At 44.9% G+C, this 20,631-nt stretch overlaps 1 protein-coding gene across 1 annotated transcript in view; it reads right to left on the bottom strand.

Moving 5' to 3' along the window:
• VSTM2B (V-set and transmembrane domain containing 2B) overlaps nt 1–10,342 on the bottom strand; it is a 38,422-nt gene extending 28,080 nt beyond the window's left edge. Inside the window, exons 1-3 of the mRNA XM_063141342.1 lie at nt 10,236–10,342; nt 8,972–9,156; nt 1,394–1,423 (exon numbers count right to left, since the gene is read on the bottom strand). Of these exons, the coding sequence (XP_062997412.1) occupies nt 1,394–1,423; nt 8,972–9,156; nt 10,236–10,308 (288 nt within the window). The 5' untranslated portion in view covers nt 10,309–10,342. The remainder of the gene's footprint in view (nt 1–1,393; nt 1,424–8,971; nt 9,157–10,235) is intronic.
• Nucleotides 10,343–20,631: the final 10,289 nt, after the last annotated feature.

Raw genomic sequence — 20,631 nt, 5'->3', positions numbered from 1 at the left:
TAGATGCCTGGGTTCTTTGGGGCGTAGGGATGACAAGTAAGCTTTAAATCTAAAGGAAGTGGTATGGTTTCTCCTGGACTGTGCCACTTTAGGCTGTAGGTGGGAGATTGCACGAAAAATGCTTCCTTCACATAGACAAATAGAAAATTGAAGTGGACCTTTCTTTCCTATGTGGGCCATGAAGCCCCCACCCCTCAGGAAGGAATATTTTTCCCCCTGAAGAAAGGAGCCATTTTCATTCAGACCTCTGGGCAATGTCCACCTGTGTTATTCCATTAGTGCAAATGTCTTTGCACAAGTGGAAGTTAGGTTCTGAACTATCTGCAAGAGGAGACTCCAACTGAAGCTGTGTTTGCGTAACTGCAGTTGTGAAAGTGGTTGTGCATTCTGCTTGTGCAACCTTTTGTGTAATGGTTTGCACAACCTGCGTAAGCATAATGGGCAACCACTTGTGCAACGGAAAGATTCAGCAGAGCTCTGCTAGGGCTCTTTGAGTTTGCAGAATGACATCATTGGATACTGCCCCAAGGATCCTTATCTGCATCCAGAAATGGTACAGTCTAGGAAGCCCTTTACTTCTCCATTCTCCTGAAACACCCACACCCTAGGGTTACTCAGGCACAGGGGTGGACAGCCTTTGCCCTTAGGTTTGCATGTGGCCTTGGGCCTAATTTCATGTGGCTTTTGGCGTAATTCCAAAAGCTCTCTGCAAGCAATCAGTTCAGGTCTTTGGCAAGAGTGATCTGTCCCTCTCCCTGCAGCTCAGTGGGCAGAGAGGAAGAGGGAGGGAGAAAGAGAAGGGTGCCCCACTCAGTTTTGGCTGTTGTCCCACCCACCATCATGCAGCCCTCAGGGGGGAAAAAGGGGTCCTCTAGCCCTGCTCTTGTGGGGTTAAAATGACAAGGGCTATGATGAGATTAAAAAGGATCCAAGGGATTGCTGTATACAGAGACAGGGCAAAGCCTCATCTAGCCTAGCACTGTAGGGTCTTGATGGGCAGCTATTCTCCAAGGGCTCAGGGTGGAATGAAGTCCTTCCCAAATTCACCGCTTGAGATCCTTTAACTGGAGGTGGAACTTGGACCTTCTACATCGGGGTGCTGAACCTCAAGCCCATGTGCCAAACCTGGCTCTCCAGGGTTCAGCAGGTGGCCACACCCACTTTCTCTGGTCTCCCAGTTTTTCCCCCATCCAGAAAGGTTGAAATACGACTCCTAAGGCTCAGTTTCCAGCAGTGAGAGCTTTTAAGCCACAATAGGTTGGCATTTTTGACCCCGCCCCTTTCCCCTTTGGTCCCACCCACGGCTGCAAGAGTTTCAACACTCTTGTTCTACATGCAATGGATGAGCCTGATGCCCAGAGAAAGAAAGAATGCATTTGGACACAACACTTACGCTGATCTTGGTTGCATCCTTATTTGTTACCTGAAAAGGAAAAGAGGGGAAAAATTAAACAGGGATTTCCAAAGCAAAGGAACAATGTCCGTCCGTCCGTCCGTCTGTCCCTCCCTCCCTCTCTCTCTCTCTCTCTCTCTCTCTCTCTCTCTCTCTCACACACACACACACACACACACACACACACACACACACATTAAGTGGATGGATCTCTTCCTCTGAACAGTTTTAGCTTGAACAAGGTTAATCTCAGACCACCTTGCCTTGATTGAGGATACATTCAATTGGTCCTTAACTCTTTGGGTGGGTTGTTGGGTGAAATACAATTGGCCTCAGTAGGTGGCTGAAACACAGTTATTACATTCTGCTACCAGATAGCATCAGTCAAGGGCAAGAATGGCTTCAAGTAAGTTAGCTGATTATATTGTGAGGCATTACAGTTCCAAAGGGAACCTGCACATATGAAATAGCAATGACAGACACTAGGAAAGAATTGGCCTGAAAGATTTGGATTTTGACATATCGGTCTGTTATGCCGTCTTATTTATTTGTTTAGATTTGTGCTCTATTCTGATCAGGGCAGCTTATGATGCAATATTAAAAACAACGTCCAACGGCAAACACACCAAAATTAAGCTAAAACAGCGACTTTGCAAAAGGCAGCATCCCAAATTCAATGGAGAAAACAAAAGCTAAAAAGCCTGGGAAAATTTAAAAGGGAAGATGTCAGAGTGGGCACCAGGCAAGCCTCTCCAGTAGAGACAGCATTCCAAAGCAGGGATGGGGACAACTACTGAAAAGGCCCTCTTCCTGGTAAGCCACCTACCACACCTCAAACACCATGGGAATTCAGATTAGGACTCGTGATGAGATTCTCAAATGTGCCATCTTGAGAAAATCACGTAGGGATCTTTATGCCCAATAGAGGCTGCTGGCTCCAATTTTGGTGGGGCTGTGAATCCATTCTGGGTTTCGGTCAGAACCAGCCAGAATTCTAAAGGAGCTATTTGAGGTGCTTAACCCGATCCCCAGTTAGCTCCTTGGATAGCCCCCTTAGAGTTCTGGCTGGTTCTGACTGAAACCCAGAATGGATTCACAGCCCCACCAAGTTTGGAGCCATCAGCCTCCGCTGCTTGCATTATCTTGAGAAAGTCACCTAGTCAGGCCTTTCTCCACAACAGCTTTCCCCTCTCTACTAAAGGGATTGTAGAGGGCTTTCATAGAGAGACTACAAGAGGCCATTATAGAGACCGCAAGAGGCCAATTAAAGCCCATATAAAGCATACTGGCTTTAAACCTTTGCAGATACCATGCGACGTGCATAGTCATGGCGTAAGGCACTAAGCTTCAATGGGGCTTTTCAGGATACATTACTTGTGGCTCAGAGCAAGAGTTGTGCACAAATAGCCACTCAAAACTCTCTATCCTATTTGTAGGCAGAGAAATTTTACCAAATGTATCCAAAGTGCGATTAGCAGGAGTAGTATCACATCTTTCTTTCTTTCAAGTAGTGGAAACAGAAGCAGTAATGCCCCAGACCTCCCCACCGCACGTGTGTGTTAGAAAGGGGGGAGGAATGGTAGCTGCCACAAATAAAATAAGCTGGAGAATATTCAGTGATTCCCCCCCCCCCACGATGTAACCTTTTTCTAGAAGACAAAGGTCAGACATTTTATCAGAAAAAATGTCTTGAGAAATTTCAGTTCAGCTTTATAATACCCTTATCTACGATACCTAGCATGGGCGCAATCCAATCCAGGGCTTTCAAGAGAACATTTTAGCACAAAAGCTAATTCAGAGTGAGAGCACTGGCCTCAGTTTACGTCATCATGAAACCAATCAGATTTTGCTATGCAGCAAAGACACTGACAGCAAGCAAAGCCAGTTCAGAGTGAGTGTGGCTTGTTAACCACCCTCGAGTTGGCTTGTTCAAGAAAAATAAGCCGTACTGCATGGTTAACAAGCCTCCCTGTGGAAAATGTGCTGCGTTCAGATAACACAATAACCCATGGTACAACAGCAACCCACGGTTCAACAACAACCCACACTGAACCACAGAGTAGGGGTTAGTGTGTTGTGGGAATCCAGTCACTACGAAACTTTTTCTTACAGGCCCTGCACCAACATGGCACACAATGTGCATTCAGTACAACAGCTTACGGCTCCTTCTATTGCTGATGTTCAGTTAGTACATGCTATTGTTTATGTTGCCAAAATGGCACCACCCATGCACAAGAAGAAACTCCAAATGAGGACTGGGCATGCGCATTGACTGTGGAATGGCTGATTGAGATTTAGGGGGTGGGGGCAGAGGAATGGAAATCCAGGATGGAAAACCAGGGGATGGAGTGGAGTGTCTGCAACCTTAAGTTGCAGGTCCCAGTTGTTATATATTAAAGTCCATTTCCAGCAATCCAACACACTACTATGACCAAGGAACAAAGCTCAGCATAGGGCTATGCAGATGAGGAGCTGGGACTATGCAGAAGGTAGCAGGCTTGCTTCTCAGTGGCTCCCATTACATTTTGTAGGAGAGCATAAACAAGTTGCAATGATCTGAGACACAGAGTAAACCATCTCCTTAATTTAGTTGCTGGGGTCACTGGGAGCAGGGTTAGCCGACATGCCAGTGGTATACCACTTTCATTTATCCCATCTAAGTGAAAAGCTATCATTTATTCCTACAGGCAGTGCACCTGAAATTCAGGTGTGTGTCAAACCTGCCCACTACCCTTACACCAGATGGCCTGACCCTAAATGGTTTGGGTCCAGGCTACCTGCGGGATCGCCTTCTCCCGTACAATCCGCCCCGCACACTCAGGTCCTCTGGGAAGAATTTACTCCAGCCAACAAAAACAAGGCTGACAATAATTACCCAGAGGACCTTTTCTTCTGCCGCTCCCAGTTCGTGGAATGGCTTGCTGGGAGAGATTCGTCAACTTAACAGTCTTCCAGAATTTAAGAAAGCCATAAAGACTGATCTCTTCCGGCAGGCCTACCCAGTTGACTTTTAAGATGCCTTTTTAATAATGTGCTGCTTTTAATGCTGTATTAGTTTTAAATGTTTTAATTAGTTATATGTATTTTATTGTGTTTGAATTTGTGCTCTACCCCGCCTCGACCCAGAGGGAGAGGCGGGTAACAAATAAATATATTATTATTATTATTATTATTATTATTATTATTATTATTTGAAAGGATCAATATGCGGGGCCTGCAATATGTCTCTCTTCAGAGACTTCTTGCACCTCCTTCCATAGGGCTCCCTCCTGAATACAGGTCTCCCCTCCATTTTGCTTCTTCCCATTCACTAGCAGAAGCTGTTTCGTTTTGCCGTTCTGTGGGCTGCAGAGAATCAGTGAATGGGCGTTTGAAACGGATCCTGGTCTTCCAATCCCAAGGCTTTAACAAGGCTTAGAAAAGATCCCCTGAAGACTTAACCTGCTCCCCTTCCCCTACATTTTAATTATCGCATGCCAGAGGGCAGATAAATCATTCGACTGTGGAGTTATCCTACAGTGTCTCCAGGGGGAGGAAAGATGTACAGGTCCCACCCCACAAGAGTAGGATTGGAAGAAAGAGGTTGGGAAAGAAGGAAAGAAGGAAGGAAAGAGCTAACGGTCAGCATGAATCATTGACAGAGTAAAGTTCATTCTGTCAACCTGTCCCTAGATTTATTTATTCGGCTGTCAGAAAGAGAAGAAGGGAATACTTGCCTGACAGTGATGCAGTATCAAGGTATTCACTGGCCTTACTCGTTGAGATTACAAAGAGGATAAGGGCCATTTCACACATCACATGGTGGCAAACCTGGGCATATTTAGCAGAAAGCCTCTTAGCCACCCCTGGCTTTCTCATAAGTGCACCTGTATGATACACATGTTTCTAGACAGGTGATGGTCAGATCTGCATGCTACATCTTTCGGAGGACATGCATGTGTTGTGCTGTAGAGTGACCATATGAAAAGGAGGACCGGGCTCCTGTATTTTTAACAGATGTATTGAAAGGGGGATTTCAGCAGGTGTCATTTGTATGCATACAGCACCTGGTGACATTCCCTCTTCGTCACAACAGTTCAAGCTGCAGGAGCTATACCAGAGTGACCAGAATCAAAAGAGGGCAGGGCTCCTGCATCTTTAGCAGCTGTGGTGAAGAGGGAATTCCACCAGGTGCTGCATGCATACAAATGACACCTGCTGAAATCCTCCTTTCAATAGTCTGTTAAAGATACAGAAGCCCTCTCCTCCCTTTCCTATGGCCACCCTATGTGTTGGAACCAGGACCTGCCTTCCATGAGTGGAAGGCCTCCATTCACACAAGGTTCCTTCACTTGATTCCTCCCAGCCAACACACACCACTGCCAACACACACCCCATTCAGCAGGTTCTCATCACTGTCTGTGCAAGGTTACACAATCAAACAAGCCACCGTGGCTTAAATAATAGGTCATTATTATTATTATTATTATTATTATTTATTTATTTATATAGCACCATCAATGTACATGGTGCTGGTGCCCAGAGGGTTGTTTCCTCCTCAAACAAGCCATGCTGGCCAAGTTTGGACAAAATGACAAGCAATGTCTGGGAGATACTTAAGAAAATGTTGCCTGGTGCACACTGGGAATAATAATAATAAAAGCCACTATGGCTTGTTTAAACCATGGTGGCTTGTTTTGCTTGTGCAAACTGGGTCTATGTGTGGCATTTACAAGGGGTGTGCCATGGGAAGAAAGGGTGGGGAAGTCCACTTGCACCAGCATTGTTGACCCAATGTAAATCTGGATTCAACTTGGTGTGTGAAATGGCCCCTCACAATATCTATCCATTACCAGTATTTTAGAAGAATCCTTTATGCTCGTATTTACTTGTCCAAAGGTTCATCTATGTTTCAGTTTTGAGTTGTTTTATTTAATTGTTTCTATGCTTTTACCATAAATCACTTCATGCACTCATTGAATGGAGGGGATGACTCAGAAATACATTAAATACAGGAATAATAGTTCGGGCTACCCTGTTTCTCCAACCATCAGGAATTGCAGGATGTGGCTTTAGTCATTATTGGCAAATACTATGGGTTTGATCACCAAGGAAATAGGAAAATCAGGAGTATTACTATTATTACCTCCACTCTTACTAGAATGACTACTACTACTAGCAATAACAATGACAACAATTTACAAGGGCTGCAATAGCCAATCAATAACTCGATGAAAAACGTTTGGAGTGAGTAAAAATTGCTCCCTGATTAACAGATTTGCGGTTTAAACATTATTTTCAATACAAGTAATAAAAATTACAGATGGCAAAGGCTGTTATAGAAGAGCTATTCCCTCCCATGTGTAAACGACGGAGCATGCCTCTTTTAAGACGATGCCTTCTGCAAGGCAGTCAAACCATATTACACCACCTGCATTAGTGTAATGGCTGCTTCATTTGGTTTGGGGCCCAATTAAAGGTGCTGGTATTGACTTTTGCAGACCTTAATAGTTACTTAAAGGGTCATCTATGTCCATATGAACCTGCCAGGGCATTAAGATCAATTACAGAATCCCTGCTTGTATGACTGTCCAGGAAGGGAAGTTTGGCTGGAGGGCATGAGGGACAGGGACTTTTCTGGATGGCCCCACATTTATGGAAAGTTTTCCTCGTTTTTCTTTTTTCTTTTAAGAGGGGTCATCAAAAATATGTGTGTGTGTTTTGTTTTGTTTTAAAATAATAATCAGTCTGCTCTTAATTGAAAGAGTAAATTACATTTGTATTTGTTGTTCATGGCCCTGTTTTTAGATTTTGGCTTGCTGAAATAGAATGAAATGTTTTTGTTTTTATTGCTTTCTTGCCTATCTTGTTTTGATGACATTAATTTTAATATTGATATATGTTTTAAATTGATTTTACTATATATTGAATGCTGCCTTATGGGGGGAGAAATCACATTTTGAAACGTGTCTAATAATGTCCTGAAAACAAATGAAAAATAAGCTATGCATGCTGCATCTAAAAACAACCGCAATATACTTTCCTCTTTAGAACCATTGATTACATTTGCTTCCTCCTAAGCAAATGAAATCAATTAATTCCCATACAATTAATGAAGTAAAATGAATGTAATTAAGGGAAGGGCCAGTTCTTTGCATTTTTATCTCATCCTCCCTCCAAAGACTCTGAGCAGCTTAAATAGACCTTCTCACATTTGATCCTCAGAACAACCCTGTAAGGTAGGACCAAAAGAGTGTGATTGGCCCAAAGTAAGTTTCACAGCTAAGTGGGTCTTCCCAGGCCCAGTTGACTACATCACACTGGTTCAATTCATCCTATTCCCCCCTATTCTTGCTGCATTTTCTGATTCAGATTGACCTCCTTCCTACCTGTGACTCTGAGAGTTTATATAAACATAAAAAGGCAAAGGTAGCATAGAGGGAGGAGGGTGGGTGGGTGGATAAGCAGAGCTGAGACTTTGTGGCCCAGCAGCATTTAGCTCCATTGCATCATGCACTAACTTATGTTCCAAGCATCCATCTTGAAGTTGGGAATGAAGAGGAAATCCACCAACAAGTACCATACATGAGTGCACATAACCTATTATGACCCATATCCATCATTTCCTCTGACCCAGCCTCACCAGCCAGATTGGCTACCAGCCATCACTACCTCCCACTAAGAATAAATTAGCAATTGGGGGCGGCCGGCCCCCAAATAACACTGACCGAAAGCCTTATACATATTCACCAATGGAGGCTGCTTGCATTTTACTTTGCACGTGCGTATGTGGAGGGAGGGCCTTTCTCCTAACCTTAACTGTATCACAAAATACCCTAAATTATATCTCTCATGTTGCTAGTAACCAATTTTGACTCGCCCATTAAACCAACTCAAGCAGCCCACGTGCCAAGTGGAGTGGTCTAGAAGAGTTCTGGGTTAGTTTCATTGCCGACTCATCTCACCTTTCTTTCCCTCCAATTGTGGGTTGTTTCAGACAACCAAGGTGGTGAAATCATGGTCGAAATGCGAGGCTGTGGGTCATCCCTTCCCGGAAATCCTCTGAAATGGGGAATGATGAGCCTGGAAGGTGGCGAGCTGCAAACTCGCCATTTAAAGCCAGTTCACACATGCACATCTGTCACTTGATGCCTCATTGTTTGAAGACTCACAGCTGAATGCGTGCATCTGCTGACAAGCATTGTGCACTGAGAGGACAGTATGCGAGTTCTGTCCTTACTTTGCATTGCTCATTCAGACATGCATGTCACCCCTCGATGCTGAAGGCACTGCGTACCAATATATGCTTGCGAACTGACCACAGATCCATCATATTTCTGAACATTTGCGCAAATGGCCCTCTGTGCCAAACAAAGTGCACCCCCTAGTGGGCTTAGTACCTTGCTTGTTTGTCTGAATACACCCTGTACGTGTGGACAAGAAGGCAGACAGAAATAACCCTGGAAATACAGCTTTCTCCATACATGTTGCGCGACCGCTTTCTTTTTTCTTTTAAATCTGCTTTTCTGTTCCTCCTGAACTCGCATTCTGTATCACATCATGTTAATTAATGGGTTTGTGAATCATTGCATTTATTACCTTGCTTCTGCTGCCAGGGTTGCTGATGGCTAATTCGTGGGCAAGCTCTCGTGCTGGTTCTTTAAGATACCACCACTGGATTTCCAAGGAGTAAGAGGTGGATCCGCTGGCCCGGAAAGCACAAGGCATCTCAATATCATCTCCCTCCCTAACAGTCACATCTTTAGGAACTTCTGTAAATGTAGCTGAAGACAAAAAAAAAATTAAAATAAAATAAAATAAAGTAAATGATAAGGAAAGGAGAGGGTAGCAAAAGGGAGAGATTTTTTAAAAAGACATGACTGGGCTGTTTTGCTACAAATGGCATGGCAAAAACATTGCAGGCTGTTGGGAGTTTCTCAGCTTCCCTGAGCTATCAGACACATCATGGAAACTACACACATTCCATAGAGCTGAAAAATCACAGGAAACCTGAAGGCCATCTAGCCGAGCCCCGCTGTACACAAATGCCCTGAACAGATTCAATCATCATCATCATCATCCAAATTGTGGTGTATCACAGCAGGCACAAATACACTTTGCCTGCCATTTCTCCCTGTGAAGGAGGGATTGGGTCACCCTCCCCCCCCCGAGACCCCCCCTTGTGATTACTGCAGTCTGGGCACCCATCCATATCAGACAAGTGGCAATGGTGAGCACAAAAGTTTGCAGGATATTTCCCCTCCCCAAAGCAAAGCCTGCAAGGAGAGACAGACCCCCCCCCCGTCCTAGGAACGTCCACGTTTTGCACACGTTTCGACAGCTGTGCTTTGGTCGACATGGGATCGTACCGCCCCACCGTTTCCGACATCCCTGTTGCTTTGGATTTTCCCTCTCTGCAGCAGAGTGAAGGCATCCCTCAATCCTGCAGCCCCGGCTAGGTATGCTTTGCATGCACCCTTTCACTTCGGCATCTTTCTCAGACCCCTGCATTTGCAACAGAGTGAGCTCACTTGCCTTTTCTGAAACAAGCAACCCACAGAAGACCTCAACAGTGGAGCATTTCAGGCAGATCACACGCGCACACACACACACTTAATGGTTCATAGCAATTTGACTTTCCATTTGGCATTCCAAAAACAGACTGGTTAATACACATATGGCACAGATTTTGGGAGAGAGAGGAAGAAGAAATATCCTCCCATTGTAATGGACTTGAGGATTCACCCTCTCAGCCACTTAAAAAATGACACTTGCTACTGACTTGTCAACTAGCCGCCTTATTTTGCTACAGAAAAACAGCAGCAGCACACAGCCTAAAGAACATTGGAAGTTTGTGACTTACCGTGTACCATGAACAGCAAGGGGGCATTGAGCATCAGGTAACAAAGGGCACCGAACAGCCCTCGATTTTCCATCTCATATATGTAGGCTTTGGAGTGCAGGGCAAGGAGAGAATTTTTTTTAAAAATGAAATAAAATTGGAGGGGCGGTCACAGCCACCAGGCTAAGACATCTTCAGTCCCATGGCAATGAAAAAAACACAGACAGAGGAATTGGATAGACCGGTCCAGGGCTAGGATAAATAAAATGAAGAATACTTTTCATCAATGCCACCTACAGCCACCAAACTCAGTTGGGTTTTTTCTCTCCCCCTTCTCTTCTCGGTTTGGAAGCACGTATAAAAAATCCACAGCCAGTTGGTCCAAAGGAATTGCTGTTGTGACGTGGGAAGAATTGATCCTGAGAACTGAATCGTCAATCTGCCACTGTGATTATTATTATTATTGTTGGTAGAATTATTATTTTTGTTCTCTCCCCCCTGCTTGCTCCTCTAACAACTCTGCGGCAACCACAGTTCAACTTCCTTGTGTGGAATGGGATTCTTTCGAGTCCAAAAACAAGGAAGAAATCCAAGGTTTCCTTCGGAGACCCATCTGGACTCAGATCTTCAAGGGAGAGCCAAGGTAGCCAAGAGAGGGCGATTCTCCCCCCCCCTTTTCTCTGAAGCGGTTATTTCCACCAGATTTTCCCTTTTCTTCCTCTCTTCCTTTGCTCAGCCACAGCCAGGACTCAAATCTTCCCTTCTCCTCTTCCTCCTCCTGCTCCTCCTCCTGCTGGGTGGATGCACCGTCCAAATCAGCCAGAGAAACTGGAGGGTTGGACCAACCTCTCCCCCTCTCTCTTTCCCTCTCTTTTACCCCCTCTCAGATCAACACACTGCTCAACCTATAAGAAGAAATTTCAGCATCTGACGTTCCGGCGTAAGGCATTGGTGAGGCCAGTCCAAAAAGAGAGCGAGAGCGAGAGGGAGAAGGCTGGAGAAAAAGAGAGAGTGAAAATTAAGTTGTATTCCCCTGAGATCCAATGGTTGGGTTTCAAAGCTACACACACACACACACACACACAGAGCGAGCGAGCGAGCAAGCAACACGCCAGCCTCCTAAGCAAAGTCATCCAAACACGGGGAGAAACGGTGCCAGGAGTATTTGAATACGTTTGTTTGTCTACTTGTAATTGACTAGAGGGCGGGGGGGGGGGTGGGTACAGGACAAGCAAGGCAAGGAGCGATGAGATGGGAGAAGCGAGCAAAGTGCCTTCTGGGAGGGTAAAAAGTGCAGATTCCCTCGTTCAGCTCATCTCCAAACCGGAGATGGGGGCGGGGATGGAGCTGTTCCCCCCATCGTTTTTCAAATCCAAAACCTCTCGTGCGCGCGCCTGTGTTTAATAAAGGGAAATGGACTCACAGCCTACAGGCGCTGCCCGCATCATCAGTTGGTACCCCTACTCCCCCCGCTAAGTTTCCAGTCAGGGAGGACGACCCCAAGCCAAGAACTGCATTCGAATCCTCCCACCCCCTCCCCCATTTACATTCTGGCCGCGAAAACGACAAGCCCCCACGCGTCTGGGTTTCGCCTTAGACTGCGCAGCAGAATCAGATCGGTACCTCCCCACTCACACGACTCTCAAACACACACACACACACACACACACACACACACACACCGTAAAACCTCACTTTTCAATCCCTTACCTGGTTTTTTTTTTTTCAAGCCATCTCTTACTAGGAGATCAACCAAGATGAGAAAATATTTTTGTTCTTTTTTTAAAGAAAGAAAGAAAAACGAACCACGGTCGAAAAGATGTGTGGTTTTTTGTGGGGGTGGGGTGGGGAGGCAGGAGGAAGAAGATAACGATCAAGGGAGATCCGTGTTTGTGTTTTAATATAGTAATGATAACAACCCCCCCTTCAAATTCCCGGCAAGAATCCTCAGGGATCGAGACGAGAGAGAGGGGGGGAGAGAGGGAGGGAGAGAGAGGCGTCCCTCTTGTGGGGGGAGAGAGGGAGAGAGAGAGAGAGAGAGAGAGAGAGAGAGAGATTTCCCCCGGCTAAAAGTCCGCAATGGAAAGAAAGCATCAAGAAGTGATGGAGAGCGAGCGAGCGAGCGAGCAGGTGCGTGGACTGGATGTTAGGAAGACGTGGTGGGGAGGGAGGCGCGGGGAGGGGAAGAGAGGAGGCTGGGGAAAGACTAGTTGATTCAGAGCAAGATCGGTTTCCGGTTTGGGATGAGGGGCTGCTGGTGTGTGTGTGTGTTTTCCCATCCTCCATACATGGAGGTTGGGAGGCGGAGATTTTTTATTTTTATTTTTTAAAAAAGGGAGCTGAATGCCTTCTTCCTGAATTGATCAAGAGCATAGGAGGGGGCCTGGGGGAGGACATGACTCCCCTTCGCCTGGACAAGTAACTCGTCCCCCCCATCCCGAAGCATTCACTGCTCCCTCCATAGCTGGGACCCCCCGTGGTTACTTGAACCGAAAGGCATTGTTCTCATACAAATTCAAAGTGAAGCACAGACTGGAAAAACTCCAGCAAGGCTGCAGCCCTGCAGCGCCACATCCTTGGATGTGATGTCCATCGGAATCAATTGGGCTTCCTTACTCCAGGGGAAAGGAGGAGACGTTTAGGATTATTGGTGGGTGGATGTGAAACTGACCGCTACTACGGTTCCAGAAATATAACAGGTTGGCCAAAGCTAAGTCTCCTGTACCCACCCACCCCACCGTCCCCAGAAATGTAGTTTGCCCTACTGTGCCCCTCCCAAGTTTGTGTGAACTCTTGAAGGAAGTTGTCCCCCTTTCCTCTCTGAGGAAGGATGAGGACAGATTTGTATTGTACTTAATGAGGACTAGAAACATTCTGCATTTGTGGGGTCTTCAAAGAGCTTTACCTACAATCCCAGGTCCAAGATGGTGCTAGGTTACTGTTTATTTCTATGTCGTGTTATTATTTTAATTTATTTCTATGCTGCCTTTCAGCTAAACTGGCTCCCAAGGCAGTTTACAAAGGTTAATACAAATCTTCATACAGTTCAGTTCAATGCAATTTATGCATCTGAAGCGACACTATCAAAGTAATGTATTTAAAACCACAGTCCTACCTGATCAGCATCTAGCTTGACAGACTGGTCATGGCCTAGTTTTTTTAATTCCTCCAACTGGACTGTTAGCAAGCTATAGAGAGTCACAGTTTGCCCCAGGGCTCTATCTCAGTCATTCTTTCTAGGTCTGGTGTTGACACTTGATGGGCACTGAGCTTAGGATGGCCACTTCCACATTGCCCAAAAGAAGAAGACAGCAATTTGCATAACATTTGCATACGCTAATCCATATGTATAGGTACATATCATTTAGAGAGAAATACAATAATCTTCCTGTTGTAAGGAAGACTGACCAGGTCACCTGTGTGGCTGTGTAATCTCTTATCCAGGTGCTCACTGTTGATAGGTATGTTCTCTCTGTATATATGGTTCTTTATCTTTTAACTGGAGAGCCCTTTGAACACAGGATGCTTTCAAATAGAGGACTGTCTCCTCACAGCTCTTCAAATGGAGTACAACACCACCTGGACCCCATCATAACATTCAGTGAACAAGGCAGTGTGATTGCAGTAAAAGTCTCAGCTGGAAACACCCCAAGTTAATCCTATTTTTTTCTTCTCAAGGCAGTAGATTGCAAATCATGCTGCAGGGAACTCCGGAGTTTCTTAGAAACCCATAAGAGGTGGCAGGCCCATTGTTATGGGGATGGTGACTGGGTTAGCACTGAGGTGCTTCACTGAAGTATTTGGGCTGTGCCACTTACAGGTGGCAGGTTTTAAATTTGCGGGGTGGAGATTGATGAATTTCCCTGGGGTTTGTTTCATTTCCTGCTGTGGCTCCCAACTTGATCTACATCGAGTCAGGCCAGTTTACGGATTTTCCTGGACTTTTGTGCAATTTTGGGTGGTGGTGGTGAAGGTTCTGCAATTTGCGCAAATTTCCGAGCAATTTGCACAAATTAAGACTGAATTTGTGCAAAGTATTGCCTTCAAACAGAGGATGCATGGCCACTCTAGAGGGTGCAACAAATTACCACAATCTCTCGTCTTCTCCTCCTTCAACAGATACGGTACCTTGTGATTGTTGATACACAGAAGGGTGCAGAGATCTTGTATAAATCTGCAGTTCCGGCATTACACCGCGCACATGAGTAAACCGCTGTCAGAGGAGACTGAGCCGACAGCCCAAGGTGGAAACGCCTCCGAGTGCCCAGGGAGTCTGAAAAGAAATAGCCATGTTGGTGCAACAGCCGGATCTGTGTGGGAGTTTTCATTAACTTCAGAAATGGACGGCTGCTTCGTATGGAGGAAACACACACTTGATAGCTTTTCGTCTGGCAGTTCCCCTATGGCCCATCATGTCATGTTCAGTATCTAGGTTGTTGCTACCCAAAGCACGTAGTGGCATACAGCCTATATTTCACTGGCCTTGGGGGCAGGTAAATTAAAACATGGGAGGGTTTGTGCTTGCTGTTGTTGTTGATGATGTGATTCCCAAAGCTTTTAATAAAGTGCAGGGGGAACTCTGCTACATTTTATTTGGAGTTAGTTGTGTGTTGGTCACTATGATTTTGCAAGTCGCTGAAATGGAGATGGGATGTTTTAGAAAGAAGGGTTGGGAAAGGGTAGATGAAGTACGTTTTAACTCTGCAAAGAGTCCTAGCTGGGGATTTCTCTCCTCCTTTTTTAGATGGAAGTTTGCACGCTGTGTTGCTGCAATTGCTTTAATGTACTGCTTGCTTAAGTCACGCAAAAAGTGAAGGCAGCCATTAAGGAGGTTTGCACAATTCATTTCTCTTGCTTTTGTGATCAGGATTTACCCAGTTCGTACCTTCTGGACCAAACACGGACTCGGATGCAACCCGTGGTACATTTCTGAGCTTGCAATGTGATTTGCCCACCCTCAAAAATGCACTTGACAACATTTGAAAAACGAGCATGCAAAACATTATCCCTTTTGGAAAATGGGCATAAACGTGCTTTAACCAAAGGAAGAAGAATGCATGCATTTCAAAAAATGCACAGAATTGATGCCTGTGTTTGGGAACACACACACAAAATATGCACAGATGTTCATGCAAAAAGGAAAAAAGAAGATGCTCGCAATCGGATATGGACTCAAGTTGGAATGAGCTTCAAGGTGGAATTTGATGAATTTCAGCCAGCTCAAATTTTGCTGATCCTCTTAGTAGCCATGCAGGCCAGAATTTCCCCAAACTATACTTGCTGTCATACTTTTATGAGGCCGACTTGAAAGTAATGTGCAAGCTTTCGTGTTCTGCAGAATGATTCATCAGGTAAGATGGTAAATGAAACAACAGGCAATGCATCACCAAGAAAGAGGACAAAAGTGGACACTGATTTCCTAAAAGTGTATAGTGACATGTCTAGCCCTATTCCCCACGTTTTAGAAGAAAGTCTTTCACGTATTCAATCAGAATCAGACTCTGAGGTAGAGGAGTCGGCCCCAGACACAGGGCAGCCTGTACCAGTGGGGGACAGAGCTCTCAAGCTTTCTCCTCCAGCTAGTCATAGAATTATAGAACAGCAGAGTTGGAAGGGGCCTACAAAGCCATCGAGTCCAACCCCCTGCTCAATGCAGGAATCCACCCTAAAGCATCCCTGACAGATGGTTGTCCAGCTGCCTCTTGAATGCCTCTAGTGTGGGAGAGCCCACAACCTCCTTAGGTAACTGGTTCCATTGTCGTTCTGCTCTAACAGTCAGGAAGTTTTTCCTGATGTCCAGCTGGAATCTGGCTTCCTTTAACTTGAGCCCGTTATTCCGTGTCCTGCACTCTGGGAGGATCGAGAAGAGATCCTGGCCCTCCTCTGTGTGACAACCTTTTAAGTATTTGAAGAGTGCTATCATGTCTCCCCTCAATCTTCTCTTCTCCAGGCTAAACATGCCCAGTTCTTTCAGTCTCTCTGCATAGGGCTTTGTTTCCAGACCCCTGATCCTCCTGGTTGCCCTCCTCTGAACACACTCCAGCTTGTCTGCATCCTTCTTGAATTGTGGAGCCCAGAACTGGACACAATACTCTAGATGAGGCCTAACCAGGGCCGAATAGAGAGGAACCAGTACCTCACGCGATTTGGAAGCTATACTTCTATTAATGCAGCCCAAAATAGCATTTGCCTTTCTTGCAGCCATATCACACTGTTGGCTCATATTCAGTCCTGATCTCTCTCCAGAGCTTATCTCGTCAAGGGCAAGTCATACAGAGGCAGTGGGAAGCCAACGTTCTTCTAAAGGAGAGGCCACCAACAAGCTAACTGCTCCTAGGGTCCGGCGCAGGCTAAAACGCACGGAGCAACAACAACAAAAAAGGCGTGAAGAAATCAACCAAGCTCACATTGCACCAACAACAGCCTCTCTGAAGTAACGCACTTTAGGAAAAAGCTTCCTGTTCTTGATAGGACAATTGTCTCGTTTAGTTTGCATAGCAAGTTTCCAAGAAGCTAGACTCTCTTCAGGGCAGGATCTACACTACTGCTTTAAAGCGCTTTAAAGCGCTTTATAACAGTTTTGACAACTGTTGGGGCCCAGGAGACACTGCATATACAGTTTTTGAAACGTTTTAAAAGTGCTTTGAAGCCGTAGTGTAGATCCCCCCTCGTGGGAAGAGATGTTTATTGTTTAACAAAAGCTTTGTAGATTACTTTGCAAGCCTCGTCATTTGTCTCCCATCGAAAGCAGGGGTTTCCCAAGAAACACGACACATAGGCTAATCTGTAGGTATGCCTGTATGCAAATATGGAAACTGTTGCTGTCATTTTGAGAGCCAGTGTGGTGTAGTGGTTAGAGTGTTGGACTGAGAGTTCAAGGGATTCGGGTTCTAGTCCCCACTCTGCCATGGAAGCTCATTGGGTGACTTTGGGCCAGCCTACAGGGTCGTTGGATCGGGGCTGTTGTTGTGAGGATAAAATGGAGAGGAGGTGGATTATGTACGCCACCTTGGGTTCCTTGGAGGAAAAAAGGTGGGATATAAATGCAATAAATAAATAGCTAGAAATACAATACATCTCAGCATAGTGGGGGAAGACTGTGTCCAGGTGACCCATGTGATTCCTCTGTTTGCGGTTCTTCAGGTGCAAACTCTTGATGAGCAACTTCAAGTTCTCTGTTCTCCTTTCATCTGGTTCTTTATCTTTAAACTGGACATGGACCAGACAGCCTTTCAAATAGAGGCCTGTCCTCTGTAAAGTAGGACACTCAGCCACCCCATCGTTCTGTGTCCCATTGAAGCCATCCCATTCTTCTTTTAAAAAAATTAATTAGAAACGTGGATTTGATCCAAGCTCTCTGGCAATCTCCCATCCTCTTTTTGGGGTATTAACAGCCCAGCTAAGCAATAAGCTGCAGGCCAGAAGTGTGTGTACGGTTATTGTTGTTGTTGTTGTTGGGCCAAAGATATTATCGTCATTACCCAAGTTATTATAGGAACTTGCCTGCAGTTATTTGCTTCTTAATACTTCCTGTATCACCGAAGGGAAACATATTGACTAGCAGCTATGTAAAAAAATAAAATAAAATAACCCTTCAAGCGTGCCGCAGCACAGCTACTTAAGAGCATCTTCATAAATATCAGAGCCTGGCTGTCAAGCAAGAAAACGCTGAGGTACAGGTCTGTGGCCAAGAATTTGGCTTCATGGTTTGAAAAGGTGAGAAGTTCCTGTCTTCGAGCAGAGGTCAGCTGATGAAGGGACGCTTTTGGGTTATGGGATTTTCGGAGCCAAAAGCTCTCCTTGGAAATCAGAGTTGGGCAGAATTCGGGGGGGGGGGGGAACTGAGGGTGTGTGTGATTTTGACTGGGGGAGGGAAAGCAAAACTTTGTAAGGTTTTTTTTTGAGGGGGGAGGAGAAGAAGCTTATAATTGTGGTGGCAGTATTAGCAGTGGATATTTTTTGTTTACTATCCCCTCCCCCCTGTCTGAGGGGGCAATGGAGCTCCTTTCTCAGCTAGCGGCCATTTTCTTTTCCCCAGAATGAGCTGGATGTGGCATCATTGCAAGGCATGCTGGGGGAAAAATGGTGGTGGATACAAAAGAAATGGCTTATGGAATTTCTAAATCCTAAATCCATGCAGAAGATCCTAGTCCCAATCCTTGGCTTCTCCAGGGAGAGCAAGGAAAGACAGCTTCATATGGTTTAAACTTAGTGTTTTTTTTATTTTTATTTTTATTTTTATTTATTGTTTCATTTATATCCTGCCTTTTTTCTTCCAAGGAACACAAGGCAGTGTACATAATTCTCCTCCTCTCCATTTTATCCTCGCAACAACAACCCTATGAGATGGGTTAGGCTGAGAGTCTGTGACTGGCCCAATGTCACCCAGTGGGTTTTCATGGCTGAGTGGGGATTAGAACCCAGATCTCCCGACTCCCAGTCCAGCACTTTAGCCCCTACACCACACTGTTCCAGAATATGGCAGACCAGCTTTTGTCCAATGCTGACAGGACTGGACAGAGTATATTATACCAACATAAAATGATCTTCATAGGCTATCAGTTAGTTTCCAGGCCAGATTCAATATGTCAGTGTTAATCTTTAGAGTTCTACCTAGCCAGGGTCTAGGATGTTTGAGAGATCATGATGATTACTATTTACATTTCTGTGCCACCCAATTTTCAGATCTCTCTGGGCGATTCACAAAAGACTAAAACCTTCAAAATACTATATAAAATATAGTATCAAAACTATTTACATACCCAAACAATTAAAAACAAGCAACAACAGGACCAGTTAAATCCTTATTATATGGTGTCAAATGCCTGAGAGTAGAGAAAAGTCTTAAGCTGATGCCAAAAGGGTGACATATGAAACCAAAAATCCTTGGGAGGAGCTACAATTGGTAATGACGTTTACAGCCCTAAACGGCTTGGAACCTTGATACTTGAGGGAGCGCCTCTCCCTATATCTGCCTGCCTGAGACCTGAGATCTGTTGGAGGAGCCCTTCTCTGCATCCCACCAATGCGAGACATTCACTATGGTGGAGCGTGGGAGAGGGCCTTCTCTGTTGTGGCACCCCAACTGTGGAATGCCCTCCCCTGGAAGCCTGACTGGCACCAGCACTGGCTTCATTTCTGTGCCAGGTTAAGACATGGCTTTTTAACAAAGCCTTGGATGGCTAAATCCACCAGCCTATACACTGTCTTGTTTTAATGTGATTTTACTGCTTTAAAATTTCATACTGGTTTTAATATATGAATGGCTTTAACTTGTTTTTAATTACATATTTACTGTTCTATTTTATATGTATGATTTTATCTGTACACCTCCCTGAGATCCTCGTGAGATAGGGTGGGATATAAATGTTTTAATAAAATAAATAATTTGTCGAGGATTCAGAATTCTTTGATGATTTTGGCCTTGGGCCGAAAGGAATTCAAGACCTTTGAAACAGAGGGTACCGTCAAATAGAGGGCTGTCTTCTGTACACAGGTTACGATAATCTGGTGGAGTCTCTCAGAATAGAGGACCACCTTTTCAGAAAAGAAGAGGGCCACCCTCCCCTGCGAAAGCTCTACCAACATGTCAGGTGTTGCTAACTTTCTTCTAGCACTGTGACCTTCATGGAAGGGTTTCTGCTTCAGTGTAGCTCGCAACAATAGACTGGCAACTGTCAGTTTAGTTCTTTTTAAAATGTCAGTGGTTTAACATGAAATTGGGAGGTTTTATTGCCTTTCCCCCTCCCTTAACCCACCCCTCCTGTGGGATTTCAGTTCCAATCAAACCCAAACCAACGTGATGGGATATTTGTATCCCCATAAGAAGTTTGCTAAAGGTCACGAATGCAGGAAGTTCAAAGGGTCAACATGGTTTTTTCCCCAATATAAATGGTTTTTATTTTTATTTCCTCCCTATTATCCATTTGCAAGCAATAGACAACGTCGTCCCAGGCGGAGTGGTGGTGGTAGTGAGGCTGATAAGAGAAGCACGAGAGTTCTCGCAAATGGATTGGCTATGTTTTTGATGCAATGTGGTTAAAAGTTTATCCTGATATGTTTTTACCCTTGTTTTATATGCAAGATATTCAGAATGACTTACAAAAGATAATACAATAGAACAACAACAACAACTTCTAAAAGACGTTCAGCTTCATCCCACGTACCTGCTTCCCTCGGATTATCCCCACAGCGCTAAGCTTTCACGGTTGTTGTTTTTGCTACCGGGTGACAGTGATCCTTTGCATACCAGGAAGTGAGTTTAAGGGGGGAAATGTAAAAAATCATTAAAAAATCAATGGATGACCCAATTCAATTCAAATTTGGTATGCTTAAAGCTCTCCCTAATATCTGGCCGGATCTACACTACTGCTTTAAAGCGCTTTATAACAGTTTTGAAAATGGTATCTGGAGTGTG

Source organism: Elgaria multicarinata, chromosome 14 (assembly GCF_023053635.1).
Source record: "Elgaria multicarinata webbii isolate HBS135686 ecotype San Diego chromosome 14, rElgMul1.1.pri, whole genome shotgun sequence".
NCBI classification, from domain to species: Eukaryota; Metazoa; Chordata; class Lepidosauria; order Squamata; family Anguidae; genus Elgaria; species Elgaria multicarinata.
Note: the sequence above shows the minus strand (reverse complement) of the source record. Positions and strands in the feature narration are given on the sequence as shown.